We start from the raw sequence: 22,161 nt of genomic DNA on the forward strand, positions 1-22,161 counted from the left end.
CCCTCTGGCATTCTGTCTCATTCACTGTCGGGTTATATGTTCATTCAATGTTGGATTAGACATTACCACTGCAATGTCTTTACTGTGTTACAAGCTCTCTATTTTTTATCATTATTAAATGCTCAGCTGCATTCTCTAGACCAGAAGGGGACAATTTATGACCTTTAGACAGTGGATTGTAGCTCCCATGATACTTTTTAACTGTCCAGGTTGGCCTGCAACTTAGGTTTATTCCAGGGGTGAAATCCAGCAGGTTCTGACAGGTTCTAGAGAACCAGTAACAGAAACTTTGAGCAGTTGGGAGAACCGGTAGCAGAAATTTTGAGTAGTTCGGAGAACCGGTAGCAGAAATTTTGAGCAGTTCAGAGAAGCGGCAAATACCACCTCTGGCTGGCCCCAGAGTGGGGTGGGAATGGAGATTTTGCAATACACTTCCCCCAGGAGTGGGGAGGGAATGGGTATCCTCCCCCTGGGTTGGGGTGGGAATGGAGATTTTGCAGTATCCTTCCCCTGCCATGCCCACCAAGCCACGCCCACAGAACTGGTAATAAAAAAAATTGGATTTCACCACTGGTTTATTCTCATCTTTATCCAAAAATCAGCCTGTTCTCATCAGAAGACAAAGCAATTCATTAAAAATCTTAATTTAAGTGTTCAGATGTATATGTATGTGATTGTTAATCCTCTGGTTATGAACACGGGTTTGTGATCATCCATATTGTAGCCATGCCTGCTTGGCAGCATAGATGGTTTGGCAGCTGGGAAGCTGACAAGCTCAGTGTTTTTAACCACTGAGCCATTGTGCCGATGAGGTGAGCTCCTGTTATTTGCCCCAGCTCCTAGAGTTCAAAAGCATGAAAAATGCGAGTAGATAAATAGGTGCCACTTCGGTGGGAGGGTAACAGCGTTCTGTGTGCCTCTGCATATAGTCATGCTGGCCACATGACCACGGAAGGATCTTCAATTAACGCTGGCTCCCTTGGCTAAGAAAGGGAGATTAGCACTGCCCCTTAGAGTTGGGCACAACTGGACAAGGGAAACCTTTACCTTTTATGTCATTGTAAAGTTGAAAGATGTACACAGATCCCATCTCAATGCGTTCTTTCTCTAGTTCTGACTTTTGAGCATTCAAGTAAAATCAGAGATGGGCCACAATTACTGGAGGAGGATGTTCAAATGAATCGATCCCCCGTTCTAAACCCCCATATTTCCACAATTACAAATTGCAGAGAGGCTTTCTAAACATGTTGAAGTCATGGTATTCCTCTAAACTGAGATGGCCAGTCTTGAGTAAGCAGAAAACTACAATTGTGAAATTTGCTACCCCTATTGCCAATACTAATCTTGCCTCTATTCCCAGCTGCTATATAACAGTGCCAAGTTAACTGCAATCCGTTGGCTTCAAGCCAAGGTACTTTTGAGGCTGCCCTTTAGTGGATGTAAGAATAAGGACAACCTAAATCTTTTTTTTTTTCATATAGAGGCTAGGAGTAAAATAAAGGCAGTATCACAGGCACACAGTAGAAAAGAAATGTCATTGAGATATGTTTGTATTGTATCTAGGTCCAAGATGACACAAAGGCCCTTAAAATCATACTGAAAGAGCTAAAATGTGCAGATTAAGTAACAGCTTACTAGAACTGCATTTTAGGAAACCTATGATTGAAAATGGATATGTGGCCACCAGGAAGCTTTAAAATCACTGCAACACTGAGTTGGGTGTCTAAGGAGATTCTCAGTCATCTAGATCATGGTTGTCCCAAAGGTGCTTTTTCAAAGAGGCAACTGGACTTTCTGGTTTTTCTTTGAAGACGTTTCACTTCTCATCCAAGAAGCTGAAGAAGCTTCTTGGATGAGAAGCGAAATGCCTTCAAAGAAAAACCAGAAAGTCCAGTTGCTTCTTTGAAAAAGCACCTTTGGGACTGAGGTGGGTGGCATATAATTTAATAAATAAATAAATTAGAAAGCAGGATACCAAGGTCCATCTTAAGCTTGAAGCCAACCTTAAAATTGATGGCTACACGTTTTGGTTTTCACTTCTTTAAGGATATTTGTATTTTTTTTAAAATTTGATTTATATGCCGCCCTTCTCCGGAGACTCAGGGCGGCTTACAATGCATTAAGCAATAGCCTTCATACTTTTGTATATTTATACAAAGTCAGCTTATTGCCCCCACAATCCGGGTCCTCATTTAACCTACCTTAGAAAGGATGGAAGGCTGAGTCAACCTTGAGCCTGGTAAGATTCAAACTGCAGTAATTGCAGGCAGCTGTGTTAATAACAGGGTGCTTTAAACCACTGTATTACCAAGGCTCTTTGGACCCCAAACACTACACTCAACATATAGCACAATTTCGGCTATACACAATTCATACCCAACAGCATATGAACTTATTACCAGCAATCATTAGACCTTAGATATAATGATCGAAAAGATTAGATCATATTATCTCTTAATAAAGGTAAAGGTAAAGGTTCCCCTCGCACCTATGTACTAGTTGTTACTGACTCTAGGGGGCGGTGCTCATCTCCGTTTCAAAGCCGAAGAGCCAGCACTGTCCGAAGACGTCTCCGTGGTCATGTGGCCGGCATGACTAAATGCCAAAGGCGCACGGAACGCTGTTACTTTCCAACCAAAGGTGGTCCCTATTTTTCTACTTGCATTTTTTACATGCTTTCGAACTGCTAGGTTGGCAGAAGCTGGGACTAGTAATGGGAGCTCACCCCGTTATGCAGCAGTAGGGATTTGAACCGCTGAACTGCTGACCTTTCAATCGACAAACTCAGCGTCTTAGCCACTGAGCCACCGCGTCCCTCTGATCTCTTAATAATACCTCATAAATCTGGGTCTTGGGATTGGGTATATTTCTGTCATGGCACAAGCATGGATTACAAGACTTTCCAATTAGACTTCCTTAATTTCCAATTTCAAACTATAATGTTAAGGAGAGAATAATCCAATACCTCAAAATAATGGTGGCCTACAAAAGTTTAATGCATACCAAAGGTTATGAACATGTGACATTTTCCAACCAAGACCCGGCTGAGTTAAAATCCAATCTAACAAGTGAGATTATTACGGTATCCATTTATTCAGTTGTCATACGAAAAGTTTAAAGTCACTAATGACAGATCTAAAAGAAAGAAACTTTCTCTTTCACAAATTTTGATGCTCATTCTTCATGCCTGCTACCTTTCCTGAATGCTTTACTTACCCAGTTCTCCTGCCCTAACAACTTTATTTCAATTACTTATTTTGAAATACAAGATGATGACATTATATGCTACAATTAAACTTCAACAAGCTGAACAAGCTTAACGAAAAGATTTTCTTCAAAAAGATAAATAAATTCCTTTGTTAGAAAAATTGTCCAAGGAAGTGTGCTTGAAAACATAACACATAAAACATAACACATAAAACTGACAGGATCCTTCCTGTGCCATTCATAGCAAATATTCTACCTTGGCAGAACTTGGCTGTGAGCTACAAAATATTCTCCGCTGTGACAAAAAACTCTCTGCAGTCCAGCAAGATTTTAATTATTTTTCTCTTACTTTTAGCATTTACAAAAGAGCTTTTCATTTTCCTCAGTCAAATGAACAGAACCTTTTGGATATGCGATCAACAATTATGCCAGTGCAAACAGTCGTAAACTGTCAGTCGGGGTGGAAGAAGAAACACCGAACGCTTAGAAACAGGTGCCGGAGCAACAGCTTCTGCAGCTGTTGTGTTGTCTGTTGCCGTGGCCTCGCTGCAGGCAGGAGCTGGAGGATCATTGGAGGCAAGAATGCTAGGCTCACTGGAGGCAGGAACAGTAGATTCGGGATCTTTCGGTTTGGGATCCTTGGCCAACCGCTGCTCTTGGAGTATGCTTGGGTTGGGTTGAGGTAAACAATAGCTGTGGTAGGTATGTTGGTAGGTGGTGCTGGGTATACGTTGGAGGGGTTGCCTTTGAAAGTGGTGTTGGATTAAGAGCTGGGGAATCTTCTCTTTGGAGTGGAAATCGTACTGATAACTCGAGTGGAGGGGCCTATCACGTTCTAATTCCTCCTTCAAGGGGACCCAGTCAATCAAGTTCCGGGTATTGGGAAGACTCCCTTCTATTCTCCTTCTCCCTAAACCCTGCCATAAAACAAGGAGAATCTGTTCAGACTTGCACTGATGAAACAAGTTGAATTTAATCCAAAAATAAAAAAAGGATGCTAGTTACCGAAGGTGAAGATCAAGCAAGTTGTAGAGACCATTGAAAAGAGCCCCTGCAACAGGGGTGATCAACTACATATAGTCCTCGACTTACAACAGTTCGTTTAGTGACCCAAGTTACAAAGGCACCGAAAAAAGTGGCTTATGACCGTTTTTCACACTTACGACAGCTGCAGCATCCTCATGGTCACTTGATCAAAATTCGGACGCTTGGGCAACTGTCTCAGTGTCCCCAGGGGTCATATGATTACCTTTTGCGATCTTCTCCCAATGTCTACGGAGATTCTCAATCATCCAGATCCTGGTTGTCCCAAAGATGCTTTTTCACGAGGCAACTGGACTTTCTGGTTTTTCTTTGAAGACATTTCACTTCTCCTCCAAGAAGCTTCTTCAGCTCAGGGCAGCTCATCCTCTGAGATGAAGAAGCTTGAAGCTTCTTGGAGGAGAAGCGAAACGTCTTCAAAGAAAAACCAGAAAGTCCGGTTGCCTCGTGAAAAAGCACCTTTCTCCCAACCAAAATCAAAGGAAAAGCCAGATTCACTTAACAACTGTGGCAAGATGTAAAATGGGCAAAACTTGCTTAGTAACCGAAATGTTGGGCCTCATTGTGGTCATAAGTCAAGGAGTACCTGTGATCTAAGCCAGTGATGGCTAACTTTTTTGGCATCGCATGCCAGGAAGCGGGGGGCAGGGGAGGTTCATGCTCATGCATGTCCACACCCATAATTCTATGCACTCCGCCTCGCGCATGCACACGCGCCCCCCCTCCCCCCCGGTCCTGGCATGTGATGGCCCAATAGGCCCGTTTTTCTTTCTCACCTGGCTCCAGATCCTCTCTATATATCTGGGGAGGGCGAAAACAGCCTTCCCCACCCCCTCGGAGGCCCTCCGGAGGCCTGAAACAGCCTGTTTTTTGCAAAAAATGTCACTTCCTGTCCAACCGAAAGTTGGAAAATGGGCTGTTTCAGGCCTTCAGAGAGCCTCCGAGGAGGTGGGGAAGGCTGTTTTCGCCCTCCCCAGATGCATAGAGAGGATGTGGAGCCAGGTGAGAAAGAAAAACGGGACTTCCCCACCACCCCCAGGCCCTCCAGAGGCAGGAAACAGCCTGTTTCCCTACTTCTGGTGGGCCCAGAAGGCCCAAAAATCGGTTGGCCGGTGCATGCATGCACGGCGGAGCTGAGCTGGCGTGCCAGGTGACATGGCTCTGCGTGCCACCTGTGGCACATGTGCCATAGGTTCGCCATCACGGATCTAAGACAAACCAAAGGAAAATACATAGAGTGGATTCCAATACAATCCCGGCCCCCAAAACTACTGATTTCTGCCCCCATTGGGGGAGAGTTTGAAGCTGTAAGCAATTAAGAGGCTTAGAGGTGAAATGCTCCCGGTTCAGACCAGTTCGGCCGATCCAGTAGCGATCGTGGCGGGTGGTTCGGAGAACTGGTAGCGATGGCGGCAAGAGGCTCTGTCCACCTGCCCAGTTGTTGTTACTTCCTGTTTTAACCAGGAAGTAATGTGTTTTTTACGCTCTGCACGTGCGCAGAAGGTTTTGTGCATGCACGGAGGGTCCATGCGCACACATAACGCATGCCAGCAAAGCAAGCACGTGCACGGCACGTGCACTTCCAAACCGGTAAGGAAGGTAAGTAGATTTCACCCCTGGCTTAGCTACATGGCTAGGTTACTGCTTTTACAAGGATGTCCAACCGGTGATAGCAGTTCCTGAGAGAATCCAAGAAGCTGCTGAAGAAAGGTTAGTGACCCGAGAATTTTTCAAGAAATAGCCAAGCACTAAATTTAGTGCTTTCTGTTGCTACAATAAGAGGAGAGAAACATGAGATTTGGAATCTCACTTTTGTCCCTCCCTGTAAATATACTCACATGCTCAAAATACGTAGCTGTTCCTGGGAAGGCTTGTCGGTTGTCATGCTTGGAGAATATGTGCTTTGAAGGGTTTTCCTTAAAAAAAAAAAAAAGAAGACATGATATTAAGGTAAAGATGTTCCTGACTTTAGGGGATGGTTTTCATCTCCGTTTCAAAGCTGAAGAGCCAGCGCTGTCCGAAGACGTCTCCGTGGTCATGTGGCCGGCATGACTAAACGCCAAAGGCGCACGGAACGCTGTTACCTTCCCACCAAAGGTGGTCCCTATTTTTCTACTTGCATTTTTTATGTGCTTTTGAACTGCTAGGTTGGCAGAAGTTGGGACAAGTAATGGGAGCACAGCCCGTTACACAGCACTAGGGATTCGAACCGCTGAACTGCCGACCTTCTGATCAACAAGCTCAACATCTTAGCCACTGAGGCACCATGTCCCTGACATGATATTAGTCCTCTGCCAAATACACAGCCGACAATATTTGGTCAGGGATCGAATTCCGCTGCAACCTGCAAAAATTAGACATTTAGGTTAGCAACCAAGAAGTTGCCATGTATTTGTTTGGGCTGCGCGAGATACAGGTAGCCTCCGACGTCTCATATCTCTGTTCTCTTCTCCATCTGCATAATACAGGTGGTCCTCGATTTACAACAGTTCGCTTAGTGACCATTCAAAATTACGACGGAACTGAAAAAAGTGACTTATGACCGTTTTTCAGAGTTACGACCTTTACAGCATTCCCATGATCATGTGATAAAAATTCAGATGCTTGGCAACTGACTCCTATTTACGACGGTTGCAGTGTCCCGGTGTCACGTGATCCCCTTTTGCGACCTTCTGACACCAAGCAAAGTCAATGTGGGAAGCCAAATTCACTTAACAACAGGGTTACCGATTTATCAACTGCAGTGATTCAGTTAACAGCTATGGCAAGAAAGGTCGTAAAATGGGGCAAAACTCACATAACAAATGTCTCGTTTAACAACAGAAATGTTGGGCTTAATTGTGGTCGTAAGTTGAGGACTACCTGTACAATGCTATTAGGTTAGAGTTAGTCCTCACATTATGAATGCAATAGGGACCAGAATTTCAGTTACTAAGAAAGGCTGTGGTTAAGGGAGACACGCCCAGTTTTAGGACAGTTTTTTTGCGACAGTTAAGCGAATCATTGCAGTTGTTAGGTGAATCTCACAGTTGTTAAGCAAATTTCGGCTTCCCCTCATTGACTTTGCTTATCAGAAGCCAGCTGGGAAGGCTGCAAATCACATGACTGTGATGACCTGGGGTGTGGCCCAAAGGCAACACAGCCAGAGAACCGGTATTAGGCTCAAGCTCAACCCTTCCAAGACTGAGTGGCTGTGGCTCCCGGCGTCCCGGTATAGTCAGCTGGTGCCATCGCTGACTATTGGGGGTGAATCTCTGCCCCCCACAGAGAGGGCTCGCAATCTGGGTGTCCTCCTGGACTCACAGCTGTCTTTAGAAGAGCATATGACGGCTGTAGCCAGGGGGGCTTTTTATCAGGTTCGCCTGATCCACCAGTTGCGTCCCTTTCTGGACTGGGACGCCTTGCGCACGGTCACTCATGCCCTCGTCACCTCCCGTCTGGACTATTGTAATGCTCTCTACATGGGGCTCCCCTTGAAGAGCACTCCGAGGCTCCAACTGGTCCAGAATGTAGCCCCGCAGGTGGTTATGGGCGTACCTTGTTACGCCCATGTAACACCTCTCCTGTGCGAGCTGCACTGGCTCCCAGTGGTCTTCCGAGTGCAATTCAAGGTGTTGGTCACCACCTTTAAAGCGCTCCATGGCATAGGACCAGGATATCTACGGGACCGCCTTCTGCCACCAACAGCCTCCCACCGACCAGTTCGCTCCCACAGAGAGGGACTCCTCAGGGTGCTGTCGGCCAAGTTATGTCGGCTGGCAACACCCAGGAGGAGAGCCTTCTCTGTGGGCGCTCCTGCCCTCTGGAATGAATTGCCCCCGGATATTCGTAACATCTCTGACCTCCAGGTTTTTTGCTGTGCCCTCAAGACCCTACTGTTCTGACAGGCAGGGCTGTCAAATTGAATGATTTTAAATTGGGTTTTAATTTTGGGTTTTAAAATTCAGCCAAAACTATTTAATGATTTTAATTAATTTTAACTAGGATATTGTATATTTGTATATTTGTATTTTAATTCTGGCTGTACACCGCCCTGAGTCCTTCGGGATAATGGGCGGTATATAAATAAAATTAATAAATAAATAATAAATAAATAAATAATAGTCCCTTTGTTGGCACCAATTTTGCCTCCAACGTCCCATTTACTCTCCAGCCTGGAGAAAAACTCTCCCACAAACCTGCAGCAGCTTCTGGCTTCAGATACTCCAGTCCAAAAGCTGTAAGCAGAATGACTGCAATCAATCACTCCAGCAGGGCAAGATAATGAATCCCAGAAGCGAAGAATAATGGCAATAATTCCAGCAAGACAAGAGAAGCACACAGAAGCATGGCACTAATTCAAACAGTCAGGAGGAATGCCAGGAATGCAGGCCACAACTCAACACTAGATGAATTCAGCATTCGTTCCTGACAAACACCCCTCCTTTAAACTCCATCCCCAGGTGTGCCTTGTGAAAGGAATCAGGGCCCTCTCCTTCCTGGTAAGCCACTCAACCCACGTTGCTCTCTTCTGCGTTCTTCCCTGCACGCCCTAGGATGAGGAGGGGGTAGGCCTTGGTCTTCATCTGAACCCCCTCTCCCTTGTTCTACCTCTCCCCTGCTCTGCCCAGCCTGACTTTGCCCTTCCCCACAGCCAATGGAGCTACTCTCCCACTCTCTGTCAGCTGTTCATCTTCCATCTCAGATTCAGACTCCGACGGGGGCATGACACATGACCCTCAGATGGTGCAGCTTTCATAAATAAATGGTTGCCAAGCAACTGAATTTTGTTCACATGACAGTGGTGGTCCTGAAACGGCCATAAGTCCATGGAGCAGCCATGACTTTTTTCAGTGCTGTTGTAACTTTGAACGGTTGCTAAATAAATGGTTGTGAGTTTAGCTCTACCAGAATTGGAATTGTGGTATGGTGAATACAGGTAGTCCTCACCTTACATCAGTTCACTTAGTGACCGAAGTTATAACAACACTGAAAAAAGTGACTTCTGATCATTTTTCACACTTCTGACCATTGCAGCATCCCCATGGTCAAGTGATTCACATTTGGATGCTTGCCAATTGACTCACATTTATGACAGTTGCAGTTTCCCGGGGTCATGTTGATCCCCTTTTGCGGCCTTCTGTCAATCAAAGTCAATGGGGAAGCCAGATTCACTTAACATCCATGTTACTAATTCGGCAACTGCAGAGATTCACTTAACAACTGTGGCAAGATAGGTTGTAAAATGGGGCAAAAACTCCACGAAGTTCTCATTTAGCAACATCAATTTTGGGTTCAATTGTGGTCGTAAATTGAGGACTACCTGTACAAGATTAAAAATTTCCTCAGAGTAGTCTTCCTTTTGGAAAATCTACTAGATATTTATAGTACTTTTACCCTGAGCTATTTATTTTATAATAATAACTTTATTGTCATTGTACGTGTATACACAGTATACCCATACAACGAAATTCACTTAACACCCAAAGACCAGGTCCAACACACAAAACAATCCCCAAACACCCACCACCCACCACAAATTCCCCACCCCAAACCACCCAAACATCCACACAACAGACCAAGTAATGCTGTCCAACAGCTCACCGATGGTGGCCCTTTAGTTCATGGTTGAGTGCAATTATAGCTCTGGGATAAAAACTATTCAGAAAACGTGTGGTCCGAGTTTTAATTGTTCTGTATCTTCTGCCAGAAGGCAACAGTCCAAAAAGATTGTAAGCAGGATGGGAAGAGTCTCTGAGAATGTTATGCAACTTCCTCAAACAGCGAGATTTGAAGATGTCATCCAGGGCTGGTAGATGGAGCCTGATGATATTCTGGACAGTTTTAATGATTCTCTGTAGAGCTTTTTTGTCCGCTACAGAGCTGCTCCCATACCATGCAAGAATGCCGTATGTCAGGACACTCTCAATGGTCCTGCGATAGTAGAACAGAAGTACTATCTACTAGATCTACTAGATATTTATAGTACTTTTACCCTGAGCTATTTATTTTATAAGTGCTTAGGAGAAGCAGAAAACAGAAATGAGTTTACAAGTGCCACGTGTGTTATTCCCTAAGCAACTGCAACACATTGGAATGTTTTAAATCAACACCTTCCTATTATACATGATACGTATCTGTTGGTAACAAGGTCACACAAACACACTGACATGAAATTCTGCTTAACAAGACAGCTCATAGACATCATCAATGATTAATAGTTGATCAATTCCTACATTTGCATCAAACTGCGGGCATGAAAAGCTAATGGAATTGATCTGATGGGCAAACTTTTGGTTAGCCGACTGTAAATCCATAGTGAAGTTTATTTTTTTCCAAGTCAATTAACTTTTATGCTCCAAAATGTGAAAAAATGATGAAATTGTTTCCTTTCAGAGTATTTAAATCATTTAAGGAGAAGCTTACAAGGATCAAATCAAATCAAATCATTTTTGTCCTGTCTGCAACCTTCCCTTTCTAAGAAGTTTGTTAAGAAGGTTGTTGGGCAATTTGAGAAAGCTCTGCAGGAAACAGATTATTTGACTGCCCTTTGTATTATCTATATCTATATCTATCTATCTGTCTGTCTGTCTGTCTGTCTATCTGTCTGTCTGTCTATCTATCATCTATCTATCTATCTATCTATCTATCTATCTATCTATCTATCTATCTATCATTATCTATCTTCGTACCTTCGAGACCGACTTCTGCCACCAACAGCCTCCCACCGGCCAGTTCGCTCCCACAGAGAGGGTCCCCTCAGGGTGCCATCAGCCAAGTTATGTCGGCTGGTGACACTCAGGGGGAGGGCCTTCTCTGTGGGAGCCCCTGCCCTGTGGAATGAACTGCCCCCGGAAATGCCTAAGATCTACGACCTCCGTGTATTTCGCTGTGCCCTCAAGACCCTGCTGTTCCGCCAAGCCAGGCTATCAATGTAATGATTTTTTAAATTGGGTGTTTTAAATTTTTGGTGTTTTAAATCTGAGCCGAAATTATGTAATAATTTTAATTATTTTTAACTGATGCTTGTCTTTGTGTTTTTAATAGGCTGTACACCGCCCTGAGTTCTTCGGGAGAAGGGCGGTATAGAAATTTATTTATCTATCTATCTATCTATCTATCTATCTATCTATCTATCTATCTATCTATCTATCTATCTATCTCTAATTCATTTACTCTCTCTGTCTCCCTCCCTCCCTCCCTGATCGTTGTGTAATGTGATGCTGGCCACTTATAGTAGTATGAATTGATTGGCCATATAAATTAAATCTGGTGCACGAGACATACAGTAGCTATGCAAAGGCCCTCCTGGGCCCAGCTGCCATCTGCTCTCCAAGCAGTAGCGGGGAGTCCAGGAGGACCCCTCAGGTTGCACAAAACACTGGAAATATCCCTGATCTGCGGGACCAAACAGCCACAGCTACTCAGTTGTGTCAGGATTGAGCCACAATCCGATCTTTCCCATCCACACCCAAATAGCCTCCGAATACTACATCAGCAACTTGACAGCTTCATTTGTGCAGCCTGGATAGAGAGGTAAAGCTTGGTATCATCAGCATACTGATGCTATCAAATCCTGAACTGGTGGAGACCTCACCCAGCTGTTTATTTAGATAAACAGGATAAGGAAAAGTATCAGACTTTGATATCCCAGTTATCTTTGAAAGATGATCGGCCCATCTAAAGTTAATTAAATCCAATTCTACACAAACATTTCCAAGTGCTTGGTTTGAAGACAGATACTGTATGGATACAAATTTCGGTTTCTTTTCCTAACAATCATTACGACACAATGAAATGTTACAATATTTTCTTCTGAGTGACAGGGCAGTATAAACCATACATACCAGATTATGGAGATTTAGATTCAGATCTAAAATCATTAGCAAAGTTGCTAGTTTTCAAACAACTATTAAATATCTTCCAAACTGGATTTGCACGTTATATTACAAAATAATACAATATTTTAAATCACGGTTTGCTGACTATTTCACAATTGCCTAGGTTCACACATTACACTAATTCAAAACTACATTATAGCTTAAGAGGATGTGTGAGCCAAAAATTGTGAATCTAAAATATCTATGCTCTTCTGAAACCTCTGACAGGAGGGAAGTTCAGAAGTAATGTTAGAAAGTATTACTTCACAGAAAAAGTAGTGGAAGCTTGAAACTAACTTCCAGCAAAGGGAGTGGGTCAGTCAGTAAACTCAGTATCTGAGTTTAAATATGCTTGGGATGAACACATGTCTTATCATTTGACAAAAAATAAAAAATAAAATAAAAATCAATAAAATATAAAAATAAGTAAACAAACTAATTAATTAACTAAAGAGAAAAACAAACAAACTCAAGGGGCAGTCTCAATGGGCCACTAGGTCTTTTTCAGCTGTCAATTTTCTATGTTTCTATCTTGGAAGAAGGGTAGGAATATATATATGAAATAAAGCAGGGGTGCTATTCAGCAGTTTCTGACAGGTTCTGGAGAACTGGTAGCAGAAATTTTGAGTAGTTCGGAGAATTGGCAAATACCACCTCTGGCTGGCCCCAGAGTTGGGAGGGAAGGGAGATTTTGCAATATACTTCCCCCAGAAGTGGGGTGAGAATGGAGATTTTGCAGTAGCCTTCCCCTGCCATGCCCCCAAGCCACGTCCCCCAAGCAACACCACACCCACCAAGCCATACCCACTGAACCGGTAATGTAAAAATTTGAATTCCACCACTGAAATAAAAGAAGCATTACAGTCTTGTGCCCTGAAATTGCTAATATTGTGACAAGACTGTTACTTGTGGCATGCTTTTTTGTTTCAAATTGTGTTCTAATACAATTTTTTAAAAAATGCAGAATATATTGTGAATCATGATTCGGCAGAAGGATCAAATGTGCGGGTCTTTTCCCATGATTTCCTAGCACATATCAAGAAAGGAACATGATTTAATTCATTATGATATGGATAAGTTATGTTATAAATTAACGTATAAATCCAAATTCTCTTAAAAGTGTCAAGCGAACTTCCCCTATTTCATTCTAATTATGCACATAAATCTCATCATGACATACAAAAAGCCTTTACTAATGGATTTTCATTTTCCCCTTTTTAACATTAGTAATTTACTTGCAATGTTTGGTATAGTTTTAAAATAAAATTAATATAAAAAGGGGGAAAGAGAAACTAAAACAATAAATCTATTCTCAGTTATTATTATCAGTGCATTCTGTTAATGCAGGAGTCCCCGATCTCCAGTCTGTGGACCGGCACCAGTCCATGGCATGCCAGAAACCGGACTGCACCAACCAGCAAAGCCCCATCCATGGGATGCAGGCAGCATGTGAAACTACAGACCTCTCCAGTCCACAAAAAACATCTCTCCACAGAACCGGTGCCCAAAAGATTGGAGGCCACTGCTCTAATAAATACTACAGGTAGTCCTCACTTAAAGACCGGTCACTTAACGACTTCAAAGTTATGAAAGACCCCTCAAAAGCTGCTTACAATTTGGTTCTAGAGTTCCAATGATTGTGTGCGCGTGCGTGCACACACACAGAGAGCCCACGGTCACATGACCATATTTCAGGCACTTTGCAACCGGTTCACCTTAATGACCTGTTGTAGCCTTCTGGAACCACACAACTGCGATTTACAATATTATTTGGACAGTTTCCATCCTTTTCACTTAAGTTTTCAGCAAAAAAACCAAAACAAACGCCCATAGGAATAATAGATTCACTAAATGACCCCCATTTGTTTAATGGCCGCTAAAAAAAAAAAGTCATAAACTTGAGTCGTTATGACTTCTGATGAAAATTTCATTATGGTCATAAATTGAGAACTAGCGGTATTCTGCCAAGTACTGAGCTGAGAATCTTTCCTCTTCCAGGAATTGATCAGAGTTAATCAGCCTCTGAATAATAAACCATGCTGTTCATGGGTGAGATGTCACTTTCATGGGATACTCTGTTAGCTGATGAATGTAATCAACCTGCGCCAGGAATGATTATTCAATGCCAGTATTTATTGTGCCAGTGATTGATACTGGAAAGCACTTGCCAACTGACAACTAAAAGTCGGATTTATATTCTACTGGAGTTGCTTTTTCTGTTACAAGGTGCACTCCCACACTAGGCAAAGGCTGCCATCTGCACACTTCAGTTTCTTCAGCACATCAGTCAGAGTTGAGGAGGCATTAGGTTCAACAAGGTGGAACATAAGCAGTGGCTTCTCTGTTGGTTTCAATTAAATAAATGTTTTGGTAGGGAGTTTTAGTTGTTAAAAGTGTCTGCGTAATGTCTTAAATTCTTCCTGAATACCGTACACAAACTAACACTGTACACTAAACTAACTACTGTACTAAAGCTAATAAGGAATGAAAAGAAAAGAGGGAAAGAAAAAGAAAGAATAAAAAAATAGAAGCTTCAGATTTCCTTTGCAGCAAATATAAGGATAGAATACAGAATAAAAGAATTGGAAGGAACCTTGGAGGTCTTCTCGTCCAACCCTCTGCTCAAGCAGGAGGCTCCACAGAATTTCAGACAAATGGCTGTCCAGTCTCTTCTTGAAAGCCTCCAGTGATTAAGCACCCATAACTAGACAAGCAGTTCCCCTGGTTAATTGTTCTCGCTGTGAAGAAATTTCTCCTTAGTTCTAGGTTGGATCTCTCCTTGATTTGTTTTATCCATTGCTTCTTGTTCTGCCTTCAGGTGCTTTGGAGAATAGGATGACTCCCTCTTGGTGGCAGCCCTTCAAATATCGGAACACTGCTATGATGTCACCCCAGTCTTTCTTTTCACTAGATTTGACTTTTTTTTTTTTATTTGATTTATATGCCGCCCTTCTCCGGAGACTCAGGGTGGCTTACAGTGTGTTAAGCAATAGCCTTCATACTTTTGTATATTTTATACAAAGTCAGCTTATTGCCCCCACAAACTGGGTCCTCGATTTACCTACCTTAGAAAGGATGGAAGGCTGAGTCAACCTTGAGCCTAGCAAGATTCGAACTTACTTTAATTGCAGACAGCTGGTGTTAAATTACAGTGCCTTGTCTGCAGAGCTATCCAGGCTCTGGATAGACATGCCCAATTCCTGCGACCATTCTTCATTTTTTAGCCTCCAGTCCCCTAATCATCTTTGCTGCTCTTCTCTCCATTCTTTCCATAGTCTCAACATCTTTTTTATATTGTGGTGACCAAAACATTAAAGTTATCTCTTACTATGATTACAAAAACTCATTCTCTTCTATTATCAGGTTTTTTTTGTTTCTAATCATAAATTATAAATGCATTTTGTTCTGTTTTATGCAAGCAAAAAAATCAATAAAGGGTGTCCAGTCAGCCATAAATATAGACACTGTTTTTTCTTGAATGAAAGAAGTTAATTTAGCCACTTCTGCATGTTCCATCGTCTTCAGCGACCATTCCTCCATATAGTGAGTACCGTCAAACCGTTCCATTTTTGAGCAAAACTGTGTTCACTTGTCATGTATAGACATAATTCCAATTAAATATGATTTGTTGAATAAGCCATAGAAAGCCCAGGTGTGCAACTTTTGGATGATTGCAGGCATACTTACTTAATTTTTGGAAAGCTCAAAAAATGTTAAGCCGATTTTAGAGATTATATTAAAATTGAAAAAAAAATCAAATACTTTAAATGCAAAGCTACATGAAGCCCCAAAGCCTTCAAGATCTTCATCCCTTCTGTCAGTCAACATTTACCCCTGGCTGGTTCACACCTGACAGTAAGAAAAGCCAAGTAAGCTATATTCTGATTCAGGGTAGGAATTAGCAAAATAACGCTTTTAAACGGCACTGACAACACTGTTAACTTCCCTCCCACAAAACGTCTCAAGAAATGTCAACCATTAAAATGTTTTTAAAAGTATTTTAGTGCCTTTATAATTGTGCAAATTCCTGGAGCCTGTTTGCCATCTGAAAAGGAGACCAACCTTGACTTAGCAGAAAATGTGGTGGTAGGACTATTGAAAAAGTTTTTGTTTGCAAGTTCAGACTAAATTCTTCTCTTATGTTGTTTTATCTGCATGATGTGTATCAATCTCACTATAATTCCAGCAAATCATACAATCCTTCATGTGTCATAGGGGATCTATTTGCAGACAATATGAATCACACTAGAGGAAGAACAGTCTCTTTTATTGTTCAGCCCTTCTTTCCAAATGGAAATTTCCCTGGTTTTTGTATTAGACAAATTATAACAATAGGTTTGAGACATACAGTCTTGCTTTCTTTTGCAAAAAAAAGTATTTGCAAAATTGGCAAACACTCAAAATCAATATAGGCAAAATCTACAAAGCTTCTAAGTTTTATAGTATTATAAAAAGATAGGCCTTTCTCCAGGGGTGAAATCTACAGTACTTACCTTCCTTACTGGTTCGGAAGTGCACGCGCGCATCACATACGCACGCAGACCCTCTGCACATGTGCAAAACCTTCTGTGCATGTGCAGAGGGTAAAAAAACACATTACTTCCTGGTTAAAACCAGGAAGTAATGACACCCAGGTGGGTGGGCGGAGTCTCATGCTGCCATCGCTACCGGTTCTCCGAACCACCTGCCACAATCGCTACCAGATCATCTGATCCGGTCCGAACTGGGAGCATTTCACCCCTGCCTTTCTCTCTGTTCTCTTAAAGTGAGAATTCTGGTACTTCTGGTAGCATCAGATTCGAATGATGTAAACTTCTAAATATTTTAGATATTATGGGCTTCAAAATCCAGGGAGTCATGGAATATTTTCTTAAAGAGTTTTGAAATAAGAATGTTTTGTATGTTAACAAGCACTCTACAGTATTAAACAGCATTAATGTATAACAGGATTGCTACCAAGTAATGTAATGCTTTAGGGGTTACAACTTAACAGTACATCTGTTCCTATACTGTCAGGTTATTTTTGTACAGTATGTGATTTTTAGAAAAATTCCTGTCAAAGCAGGAATTGTGTGGTCTCTCTGAGTTTGGTTGTTCAGTTTGAATTGGTTTGCTTGCAGATGCTTCATTTCCCAACTAGGGAACATCATCATTGCTAGGGACTCTGGGCTCTGTTTATATACATTCCCAGTTTATATATAGAAAACATAAGGCAGACAATCATACCAAAGACCAGAAGAACACAGAATCAGAAATCTATTCAAAACAGAGGACAGAACAGTCCTCAAAAACCTGAAGAAGGACCAAACTATCACTATGTTCCCAGCAAAGGAACCACAGTTATCATAGAACCTAATGCATACAAAAAAGCCAAATTACTGGAGGACAAAGAATCCTACTTCCCAGTAAACACCAACCTGATACAAAAACTAGACAAGAACCTTCAACTCCATAACTGTTCTTGTTGTTAGTTGCGAAGTTGTGTCCGATCCATCGCAACCCCATAGACAACGTTCCTCCAGGCCTTCCTGTCCTCTACCATCCTCTGGAGTCCATTTAAGCTCAGTGACTGCTGCTTCAGTGACTCCATCCAGCCACCTCATTCTCTGCCGTCCCATTCTTCTTTTGCCCTCCATCTTTCCCAGCATTAGGCTCTTCTCCAGTGAGTCCTTCCTTCTCATTAGGTGGCCAAAGTATTTGAGTCTCATCTTCAGGATCTGGCCTTCTAAGGAGCAGTCAGGGTTGATCTTCTCTAGGACTGACTGGTTTGATCGCCATGCAGTTCAAGGGACTCGCAGGAGTCTTCTCCAGCACCACAGTTCAAAGGCTTCAATTCTTTGGCACTCAGCCTTCCTTATGGTCCAACTTTCACAGCCATACATTGCAACTGGCAACCATAGCCTTGACTATACGCACTTTAACTCCATAACTAACTAAGGTCAAATCACAAAAGAACAACGGCAAGATACGGAGGATCCCGGATCTGCGCACCTTCCGCCGCGCTCTTAAGACCTTTTTATTCCATCAGGCTGGCCTGGCCTATTCTTTTTCCCTTTTTTCCCTTTTTAAAATGTAAATTTTAATCTATTTTAAATTATTGGGGTGTTTTAAATCTGTCTTGGGCCAAATTGTTTAATTTGGTTTTACTTTGCTTTTAAATTTTGTATTTATGTGTTTTATCTTGTGGCTGTTCACCGCCCTGAGTCCTTCGGGAGTAGGGCGGTATATAAATCAAATGAAATGAAAAAAAAAGATGAAAAGCAGTGGACCCAAGCCAATCATATCTCTTTCTCCAATTGTATCACTATCAGGGATCCCAATACACAACATATAAAAGAATATATAAAAAAAGCTCGGGCCTCTCACAGAGGGGAGTGAATATTCTATCAATTCCCCATCTGTAGAATCCCTATCTGTAGCATCTGACCTCAGCTCCAGAATTACATTAGAACCCCACTGGTTCCTATCAGGCTTTACCATTTTTTCCCTTGCATGTAATAAATAAGAACTAACATTTTGATTAGAAAATCAACAGTGTGAGATCTCTCTAGCAAACTGAAAGGATCAGAGATTATCTACCTAAGGCAGATGGAGAATCGCATGAGCTAAATCTGCTATCATAATATGATGTTCAATTAAACTTATGGGGTTTGAACCACAAAAATCCAGACAACAACTGGGTTGGTTGCAAAGAGATACAGAAAACATTAACTCTTTGCTGCTACCTAAGTTTATGCTGCTAGTTGTGGTATAATGATGCTCTATTTCCCACTTCTGCAACAAGATGACAGAAATCCAGGCATGGGGAGAGAGATGCACCCAACAGATTTTTACCTTTTGTCAAAATTTCTGTGGGTCTAAAAATAGAATTAGGAGGCAGCTGCCATTATCTGGTACAGGTAGTCCTCGACTTACAACAGTTCATTTAGAGACTGTTCAAAGTTACAACACCACTGAAAAAAGTGATTTATGACCGTTTTTGTACTTACAACCTTGCCTAATCCCCATGGTCATGTGATCAAAATTCAGATGCTTGGGAACTGACTGATATTTAAGTCGGTTGTAGTATCCTGGGGTCATGTGGATCACCTTTTGCACAAAGATGATCACAAAGGTGACAAGCAAAGTCAACGGGGAAGCCAGATTTACTTAACAACCATATTATTAATTTAACAAGGGCAATGATTCACTTAATGACAGTGGTAAGAAAGACCGTAAAATGGGGCAAAACTCACTTAGCAACTGTTTCACTTAGCAATAAATTTTTTTGGCTCTATTGTGGTTATAAGTGAAGCACTACCTGTACTGGGGACAAATGCTATTAATGCCCAAATGTAGTGACAAGAATCTAACCCACAATATCCAAGGTAAGGCTATGGCCCAGGCAATTAAATACAGCTTAACTGCTACCTCAAATCCCAGCAGGTAGAATTCATATAAGCAAGAAGATATATTTTTTTAATAAGGTTTTTCCTGAAGTTGAAATGAGCTGCCTGCAATTGATTCAATGTCTTTCATAAGCAGATAACAACAAGAAGGAGAATTCCCACTGATCTTAACTTAATGCCTTTAGAATTTGATTTTGATAGAAGAGAATATTTAATAGAGGAATATTTGGTATTTGATAGAGGAGAAAATAGCACTGATGCAGTGGTGGGTTCCTCCCGGTTCGGTCCGGTTCGGCCGAGCCGGTAGCGGTGACGATATGACATCACCGAACCGGTTCTCCCCCCCACCGCCCTCCACCCACCCACCCACCCATGTTACTCTTACCTTTTATTTGGTCCCACCCCCAATCTATTGCTGCCTCCTGAGTCCCAGCTGATGACTAGAGGGAAAAAAACTGTTTAAACTCTTGCCACGGGGCTTCAAAGGGCCGTCCTACAGCTGATCAGTGTTAAAAGCAAACAAATGAGTCGGGTCGTAAGTGCGAGGACTGGTCGTAAGTGCAAGGATCTTCCAGAAATGACTCTGACCAGCTAGCCACGCCCACCTAGTCACATGACCTCCAAGCCACACCCACAAAATAAGCCACGCCCACAGAACCGGTAGTAAAAAAAATTAGAACCCACTCCTGCACTGATGATGTTACCTAGTTTGGGTAATAAAAGGTCTGCAAGAGAATTTATTTACATAATATATTTAAGGATATATTTAAACTCTTCTTTTCAGTATAGAAGCCCTTAAAGCAGCAACAATAGGAAAATAATTAACAAAATGTTACTTTCTAACAAGCTTTTTCCCATCAGAAACTTGCTTTAAATTTTAACATATGGAGCGATATTATTTTATTTATTATTTATTTATAAAATTTGTATGCCGCCCTATCTCCAAGGTCTCAGGGCGGCTCACAACGACAATCGACCAAGCGACTGTTAAAAACAACAAATATACACAGAAGAATAAAAAGTTTTTAAAAAACTTAAAATATACTACCCCATAAGTCCAGGCCGGGGGACATAAATAGCCAGGTTTTCAATTCACAGTGGAAGGTGCGAAGGTCAGGGGCCAACTGGAGCCCCAAGGGAAGTTGATTCCAGAGGGTGGGGGCGCTTACAGAGAAGGCTCTACCCCTGGGGGTCGCCAGCCGACATTGTCTAGCCAACGGCACCCTGAGTAGGCCCTCTCTGTGAGAGCACACCGGGCGATGGGAAGTTGACGCTGGTTGCAGGTGGTCCGACAAATAACCTGGGCCTAAGCCATGAAGGGCTTTATAGGTTAACACCAGCACCTTGAATCTCACCCGGAGGGCAACCGGCAACCAATGCAAGCCGCGCAGGAGTGGTGTAATATGGGAGTATCGGGTCCTCCCGCAACAACCCGCATAATATACAGTAATTATTTCAGTTTATAGCAGACCTGGGCATTTTACAGCCCCTGGGCCACATCTGGTCCTTTGGCTGTCCCTGCCCAGCCCATGTGGATTGCTTTTATTTTGAAGGTGACTGTTTTTTGTTTCACTTTACATAAGTGCATGCGTGCATGCCTACATACCTTCACAGCCCTATTGCTTCAGCCCTCCACAATAATTCCAGTTTCTGATGTGGCCCTTGGGAAAAGTAACTGCTCACCCCTGGTTTATAGATTAGATTTTGACAAGTAATGAATTAAGCCTTTTATCCTGGAGTATACAAATATAATTCCTCTTCCCCCATCCCTGGCACTCAGGCAATGCATTCAAAAGTTGCCTTGCAGCAAAATGGGCAAGAAATAAGTTTAATATAAATAAATAAATAAAAATTAAAAAAAAAATAAGTGTTTTCTTGCCAAACTTTCCATCCTTTCTGGATTTCTAAGGAGTGGAGGTGGAGAGTAACACTTTGCCAGTCATGACAACATTGTGCAAATGATACAGCTTACGTACTGCATCATTTGTATCATAAAACAACTGGTGCAAATAATTTGTTTTATTTGCATGATGATCTTGTGATGTATGTAATGTCATTGTGATTTCCACCAGATGCCTCTGCTGTGGCAATCATACTGCCGGCAGGGATCCAATTCTTTCAGTCAGCTGTCATTTATGAGGGAAGAATAGAATTAGAATCACAATAGAACTTTATAAAAAACATATTTCAATTATTTTACAAGTTCCAGAATTGATTGCAAAGGGCTTAGATTGGTAAGGGCATAGAACCTTGTTGCTTTCCCAAACTGCAGATGTTCAAATTATGGCCTGCATTTATATTTCTGAATGTCTTTTTACAGTCTTCATTGTACTGCTGAAATTGCAAGTCAAATTGCCAAATGGCAGAGATGCAGTTTTCGCACAGTTTATAAACACACATTGCTTGATAGGTAGATAAATAGGTAGGTAGGTAGGTAGATGATAGATAGATAGATAGATAGATAGATAGATAGATAGATAGATAGATAGATACCCTGTTTCCCCTAAAATAAGACATCCCCTGATAATAAGTCCAATCGGGATTTTGAGCACATGTGCTAAAATAACCCTCCCCCCCCCCGAAAATAAGCCCTCCCTGAAAATATTTAACCGTATGCATAGCTGGTCCCTGCCATTTCCTCTGGTTAGGGTTAGGGAGACAGAGCT

The 22,161-nt window shown here is 42.1% G+C and overlaps 1 protein-coding gene across 1 annotated transcript in view; it reads right to left on the reverse strand.

Annotated features, from left to right (window-relative positions):
* Positions 1-2,972: 2,972 nt before the first annotated feature.
* CIMIP7 (ciliary microtubule inner protein 7) overlaps positions 2,973-22,161 on the reverse strand; it is a 33,446-nt gene continuing 14,257 nt past the window's right edge. Inside the window, exons 3-4 of the mRNA XM_034431731.3 lie at positions 6,087-6,164; positions 2,973-4,124 (exon numbers count right to left, since the gene is read on the reverse strand). Of these exons, the coding sequence (XP_034287622.1) occupies positions 3,624-4,124; positions 6,087-6,164 (579 nt within the window). The 3' untranslated portion in view covers positions 2,973-3,623. The remainder of the gene's footprint in view (positions 4,125-6,086; positions 6,165-22,161) is intronic.

Source organism: Pantherophis guttatus, chromosome 2, assembly GCF_059756535.1.
Source record: "Pantherophis guttatus breed Tessera chromosome 2, ASM5975653v1, whole genome shotgun sequence".
In the NCBI taxonomy this organism is placed as follows: Eukaryota; Metazoa; Chordata; class Lepidosauria; order Squamata; family Colubridae; genus Pantherophis; species Pantherophis guttatus.